Source organism: Lupinus angustifolius, chromosome LG06 (genome assembly GCF_001865875.1).
Source record: "Lupinus angustifolius cultivar Tanjil chromosome LG06, LupAngTanjil_v1.0, whole genome shotgun sequence".
In the NCBI taxonomy this organism is placed as follows: Eukaryota; Viridiplantae; Streptophyta; class Magnoliopsida; order Fabales; family Fabaceae; genus Lupinus; species Lupinus angustifolius.
The window spans coordinates 7,635,113-7,642,737 of record NC_032014.1 but is presented as its reverse complement, the minus strand read 5'-3'; the positions used below and the strand labels follow the sequence as shown (position 1 = coordinate 7,642,737).

General features: G+C 34.7%; 1 protein-coding gene across 1 annotated transcript; it reads left to right on the top strand.

Annotated features, from left to right (window-relative positions):
• LOC109349475 (auxin efflux carrier component 3-like) lies at positions 416-4,550 on the top strand. The gene is given in 7 exon segments (XM_019590290.1): positions 416-681; positions 683-1,689; positions 1,792-2,092; positions 2,364-2,449; positions 3,261-3,418; positions 3,762-3,838; positions 3,947-4,550. Coding segments are annotated over 7 exon segments (1,857 nt in total). The 5' UTR covers positions 416-520; the 3' UTR covers positions 4,014-4,550.

The window sequence follows — 7,625 nt, the reverse complement described above, 5'->3', positions numbered from 1 at the left end:
TAAATATTTATATACATTCAATTAATCAATATATTATCTATAATTTTAAAGAACTTTGAATGATAATTAAATATAATATTCATGTACTACTTTTTTAAATATAAATAAATAATGGAGGATAGATTGATAATATATAAATGGATAACCAAATTCTCTATCTTCTCGCCTATATATAGTCACGAAGTTACACCTGTGCCCTTGTAAATTCTCTTCCCTTTACTCTGTTTGTAGAGCCAGCAGCTAATCTGAAGCATAGCAGGGTAGTCGCCAAAAATCCTCTGCAAGCAGTGACATATTTCCTCTTCCCATATCAGTTATCAGTTAGTTAACTAACCTCTTTTCCCTCCACTTCTACCCATTTTACCCTTCCCTCACTTCCTTATTTCCCCTCTCCTGCCATTTCATTTTCCACCACCTCTTCCATTAACAAAAATATGATAAGTTGGAAAGATCTATACAACGTGTTAACGGCAGTGGTTCCACTCTACGTGGCCATGATCTTAGCCTACGGTTCCGTACGATGGTGGAAAATATTCTCACCGGACCAATGCTCCGGCATAAACCGTTTCGTGGCGATCTTTGCCGTCCCACTCCTCTCCTTCCACTTCATCTCCTCCAACAACCCTTATACCATGAACTTCCGCTTCATCGCCGCCGATACTCTTCAGAAAATCATCATGCTGTTCGCACTTGCCATCTGGACTAAATTCACCGCCAACGGTAGCTTAGAGTGGATGATTACGATTTTCTCCCTGTCCACATTGCCCAACACCTTAGTCATGGGTATCCCTCTCTTAATAGCCATGTACGGCGATTATTCCGGCAGCCTCATGGTTCAGGTGGTGGTGCTCCAGTGTATCATATGGTACACCCTCCTCTTATTCCTCTTTGAGTACCGAGGCGCAAAGTTACTCATTATGGAGCAGTTTCCAGAAACGGCAGCGTCGATCGTGTCGTTCAAGGTGGACTCCGATGTCGTTTCGCTTGATGGGAGGGATTTTTTAGAAACAGACGCTGAGGTAGGAGATGATGGAAAACTCCACGTCACTGTTAGAAAATCTAACGCGTCGCGGAGATCGTTTATGATGACGCCGCGGCCGTCGAACCTCACCGGAGCTGAGATTTACAGCCTGAGTTCTTCACGGAACCATACGCCACGTGGCTCTAACTTCAACCATGCTGATTTTTACTCCATGATGGGGTATCAGGCAAGGCATTCCAATTTTGGTGCTGCGGATTCGTACTCTGTTCAGTCCGCGTCTCGTGGACCCACACCTCGGCCGTCGAATTTTGAAGAGAACTGTGCGACAATGGGTCAGAATATGAGCTCACCCAGGTTTGGGTTTTACCCTGCACAGACTGTGCCCCCTGCATACCCGGCTCCCAACCCGGAATTCTCATCTAGTTTGAGCAAAAGTGTTAAAAACTCGCAAATACAATTACAACAACCACAACCACAATCACAATCACAACAAGTACAAAATAGTACTAAATCGAGCCATGATGCTAAAGAGCTCCACATGTTTGTGTGGAGCTCAAGTGCATCGCCGGTTTCAGAAAGCACTGGCGTTCACGTACTCAATGGTGTTGATTTAGGAGCGTCTGATCAATCTGGACGCTCCGATCAGGGTGCCAAGGAGATAAGGATGTTAGTAGCTGATGAACATCCTCAAACTGAAGCCAGCAAAGGTATTCCGTACTGGGTTAATTATCAAAAAAATTATTTTCCATAGGAAACATGATCTTATAAGATATTGATTTGATTGTCTGATGATTGCTTAAAAAATGAAGTGATAACGGAGGCAGAGTTTGGTCCAGAAGATTTGAAGTTTCCGATGAAGGAAGTAGAGCACGCAGAGGAATTAGAGGAGGAGAAAGAGGGGCCCAATGGGCTAAACAAGCTTGGTTCAAGCTCAACGGCGGAGCTACATCCAAAAGCCGCCGCAGCCGCAGGGACGGGAATGGTGAAACATATGCCTCCGGGCAGTGTTATGACCCGTCTCATACTGATCATGGTATGGAGGAAGCTTATCCGCAACCCCAACACATATTCCAGCCTCATTGGTCTCATTTGGTCACTTGTTGCTTTTAGGTAAATTAAATCAAAGTCAAATTGTTTGTTAATAGGAAAATGATATATAATCATACTAATTCTCCTACCCATAAGAAGATAGTATTATGTCACAATAAAATACTTTAATTATTAATAATTGGATTACAACTTACATGTGTCACTTTTTGTTGGTAAAAGGATTAGTAAGAATATTTAGTAAAAGGATATAATAATGCTCTTATTAATTCTATGTAAAAGTAACTATTATTATAGTGTTGACATAGTAATGGTCATCTATAATTGATTGCAGGTGGCATGTGCATATGCCCAAACTAATAGAGAAATCAATAGCCATACTGTCTGATGCAGGTCTTGGAATGGCTATGTTCAGCTTAGGTGAGTGGTCACTATTTCTCCAAATTCCTACTCCTACAATAGTTTCATTCTCTCTATTTACAATTCCTTTCCTCATTTACATCGACAACATTATTATTGTCACTCCCATTTCTAGTTTAGATATCCATAGTTTCTGACAAAAGTCCTATATATTATTGGACAAATAATTTTTCTTCCAGCTATTCAATTTAGTATAATTAACAGTCTCAAGTAAATTAGATAATCAGATAATTTTGCCCACATATGTGCATGTATTTTTTACATTGAATTTCAGTATTCCTACCTAAATGATTGAATTTAATTAAAAACAAATATAGATATAGAAAATATGCATGATATGAGGGGGTACAAGAGCACTTGATTGAATGTGATGGTAACATGGGTATGAATATAAGAAAAGTATGGATTTGGGGGAAAGCAAGTAATAGCCGTCCATTCCAGTGAAGTTTGTTATACCACATAGCATAATCAAATGACCTTGTTCACTTGACGATAATATGGGGATCGCATAGTGACAAAGCAATGTCTCCGACATGTGGGGTCTAGTATTCAACCACGTCGCTTTGCGGTCCAGAAGCGGTGCTAGTGACTTGTACTATTTTTGGTCCCTGATTAGGCAAAGGTGGTTAAATTGGACGAATCAATCTACTACCTACATATATTTTTTCAGAGAAAGCTGAAAAACCTTTTCCCATTATTCTTTGAATAATGTAAATTGGGGATGCTTTTCGTTTTGTTTTATTTTTTTAATATAAATCATTTTGCCTTAAAAAATGAGGATTAATTTACATTTTTGCTTTAATATTTGTAGGTCTGTTTATGGCACTTCAGCCAAAAATGATTGCTTGTGGGAACTCAGTTGCTACATTTGCCATGGCTGTTCGATTCTTGACCGGCCCAGCAGTAATGGCGGCAGCTTCCATCGCTGTTGGCCTTCGTGGAAACCTATTACGTATAGCCATTGTTCAGGTAATTCTAATTAACCATAATTTCTATTCATGTTTGTGTTTACAAAAAAGGTGTACTAGTGGCTTGTTTGGTTCATCTTAAAGTGAAGCGTATGGAAAACTATCTTTAGAGATACAAATTATTTTAAATTCAATTCGATATGTTTACAAAAATTGACCAAAGTAAAAAAATGGAATTAAGCTGTTTTATACATTGATGCTACATTTCTAGAGATTTTGAATGATTTGGAACCCAGTGGGTCTATAATTTTATGATAGCAGTATTTCTTTATTTATAACTTCAATGATATTTGTGTGCGTGATTTTAGTTATCACACTAAACCTGCAATTATTGTTGAAACTAGGCTGCACTTCCACAAGGAATTGTTCCATTTGTGTTTGCAAAGGAGTACAATGTGCATCCAGCCATTCTCAGCACTGCGTAAGCAATTAAACATCTTTAATTTATTTTCTTATTCATTCATTCTCTTAAGAAAATACTTATAAGCTGTTTCATTTTCTGAGATGTATGAATTTAATTTAATCGCAGGGTTATATTTGGGATGTTGATAGCACTACCAATCACACTAGTCTACTATATACTACTTGGCTTGTAAAATTTCTACTATACAGAATGAATGACCCTTTTCAAGCTTTAATATTTGGGAGTTAACATGCATGCACGGAGACCACATTGGATTGTTCTGTTATTCACAAGGATGAGCATTTTCTGGGTGAGAATCAGAAACTAGTATCCTATCAATGTTTCCAAAATTTTGGGAACATAACAAAATTTGACCTATTGGCCCTATTTTAAGTCCAAAGTGATACAATTTTCAAGAAAGAAAGGAACAAATACAGTGTGCAGAAGACATGTCAGTGGAAACCAGGGGAAAGCTAACATAAGCAGAGTCAATGATATCTAGAAATGGTTCCCTCTGTATCTTCCTTGTAAATTTTATTATAGTCATGGTTGGGTCATCAAGTAACAAAGACGGTTCAGCAATTGGTTAGAAGATATTAAATTGGAATATTAAAGGATGACTTTTTTTTTATCTTTTAAAATCTAAATCTTCTGTTTACTTTATACTTCAATTAACTGTATTAATATTGCTGTTCTGTCTTTTATCGTCCGCGGATCCGGCAATTATTTGCGTTTGTCGTCTTTCTTTATTTAACTAATTTTATTAGATTCTTTATGAGTTAATCATGTAATGATTTATTTATATTTCGGGTATCATTTGACATTTTGACATATAACTTAAAATTTAATTCATTAGGTATTAGATGATTATTAAGTGACTACTACCTTAGGATGGTCTCTTTTTTTATAATATTATTAGTGTATCAGAATCATTTAAAGTTACTTTGAGACATTGACATTTCACTACTTACATACAAATAAATGAAATAATAGAGATGCTAAGGAAGTTAACTGTCCAACAAAGATAGAACTAGGTATGTGTCATTCCTCATAACAACACTTGATGAAAGAAATTATTGCAATATCTTGAAATGAATTAATATTTTATTTTATGGGTGAAGAATACATTCCTGACAATAAAAAATATATATAAAAAGATTATAAATTTTTTACACAACCTTTTTTTTATTCTTTTCATTTTTTTTTTAATTTGATGAAAGTATTCGAGGATATAAAAAAAGTTGTCTTCGTTATTTTTCTGGTGTAACGGGAAGCAGACTGTGAATTATAGTTGGGAGTTGGGACCATGAGAGTGAGAGTTGAATTTTCAAAACACTTTGTTTTTCCATGGGTGGGGGATTATCCACTTTTCCTCTGAAATTGAGTGAGGGAACGGGAAAAAGGGGGAAACAGAAAACAGGGAAAGCAGAAAGCTTACTTAAGCTTTTTGGATATTGATGTGCCCACGACCCTAACAAGCTAATAACTCATAGTCACTAGTACCCTTTATGAAGAGGTAAGGTAGGGTGGGAGAAGAAGTAGCCTAGTCAGTGCTCAACTTTTTTACCAGGAAAATGATGGCACCATAACCCTCATCTCACATCTTATTCAATCATCCCTAAAGGGTCTTTCAATTATGTTCATGTGGTGACAGTTGTTAGGGAAAACTACAAAAAATATCGTTATCTCATTCTCAAACCTTAGATTGTGCATAAAGTGGAGACTAGGCCTCTACTAGGTCTTAAGACCAAAACATAGATCCTGCCCTCATGCTTAGAGGTTGCTATGATGAAGATCAAATAATAAAGCGAATGAAGGTCAAATAATTATGGTATACTTGTTTGTTTTATATCAGAGCATTGATATTTTGTATTAAGATTTTTCCCAAACTCAGTCCTTTGGGTAAGGACAGAGGAAAAAAGATTAAAAACAATATTTATGTATTAAAGAATTAACATTTAGTATTTTAAAAGGTAATGGACTTCAATTTCCAACACATTTTTACAAATTTTATGACAAACCATAGGAGATAAAAATGTATTGAAGTTTAGGATAAATTAGTAAATGATGACTCTGCTCACTCATAAAATTTCTTTGTATTGTCCATATTCATATGAGAGTTTGTGTCTTTTTCAATTAAAAATAAAATTAATAAAAATTAAAAATTAACACTTTTATATTACTTGATAAAATTTAATTTATTAGAAATATAGAAATAAAATAATATGACAGGATTTATCCTCCTCTTGTTAATTTGAGTCAACATTTGCTGTACTAAAAGAGTGTGTCACTTCATATAATATTTGTTTTAATTGATTTGAAAATATATATTTAAGTTTAAAATTTAATAATAAAGTAATTTCCGAACCAGTTAGAAAAAGTAACATATTATGATGGGACATACTTTTTGAGACAAAATATCTATCATATTTCTTCAGCGTGTTAATTTCTATATCTGAATATATGTAAGTCATGTTTGTAATAAAAAAATGTAAAAAACTAGCTTTATCCGAGTTGGGCTTTCTCATTTACTACCCATAATGTTAATCCAACGCTTGCAATCTGAGGCCCAACCTGCTTCCTCGGACCCCACTTCTTTTGAGATACACATAAAAAATAAAAGATAAAAGTAAGTGACAACAAGGATAATTTAATTTGTTATAAGAGGAATAAATTCTGTATGGTGAAATTGGGCAAGGTTGTCTAAAATTTTAAATTAAGTTATGATATAAGTTCATTTATTATTCTTCAAAATAATAAATAAGAGAGAAACTATACTTTCATTAATATGTTTTTTTTTAAAATGATATATTCTCTTAAAAAATTCTCATAAACCCTAAGAAAAGAAACAAGTATCACAAAGTGATCTTTCGTTTATGAATGATTGATCATAAGTAATATATATTATTTTCTTTTTGTTGAAGGTGAATTTACAGGAGAACCATATTTAGATGAATCTAGTAACATATTTATCCTTTTTAAACATTGTGAAATATCACTTTTGCCAATAAAAACAAATGGAACTTGTATTCTACCCATGCAAGCACCAAATGCATACTTGAAATAAGTGTGCTGAAGTGCTGATCCAGTAAACAACGAGTTTTTGGCACTTGGTAGTTTGTGTAATACATAGGAAGGAATGCAAGATTAGACAAACGGCAACTTCACGCAAAGACCAACATGCTCGGTCGAGAAAGCGATTGTGGTGTTGCCGTGTTGGTACGTTATTATACCAGAGTCCAAGACCCAAAGTCACCGTGGCTTTGGCTGGCTAGTATTTAGTGCAATATTTACACCTTCACATGGCCCTGTTTCTTTATTAGACATCAACTTCATGCGTCTGCTTCTTCGTGTTTACGTGTGCTTCAACTTCTAGCTACCACACTTTCATATCCTGTTAAACTAAGAGAAAAATATGTATACATGATTGTATAAAAGTTTTTTACACTGTTATTATATTATTCACCATTCATTTTCAATTATTCATTGAGTCTTCAAAAAAAGTAATTCAAATAAAATTAGATAATATTATGACTATGTATACATATTACACGCTTAAAATAATATCTCACACCCATCCGTTCCCTTCAAAATTGGCCAACACATTGATCTGAGTGATACTATATATATACTTTCTCTTAACCTATTTACAAATCACTATTTTTAGTATCCATAAATATAAGTCATTTATAATATACATAGGTTTCAGTCCACTAATTTACAGAAAATGCATTACCCTTCTTTGATAGCTGTGGTTGATAATGATTTATTTTTCATTGGCTTGCGTAAAAAGTGTTTCAGACAC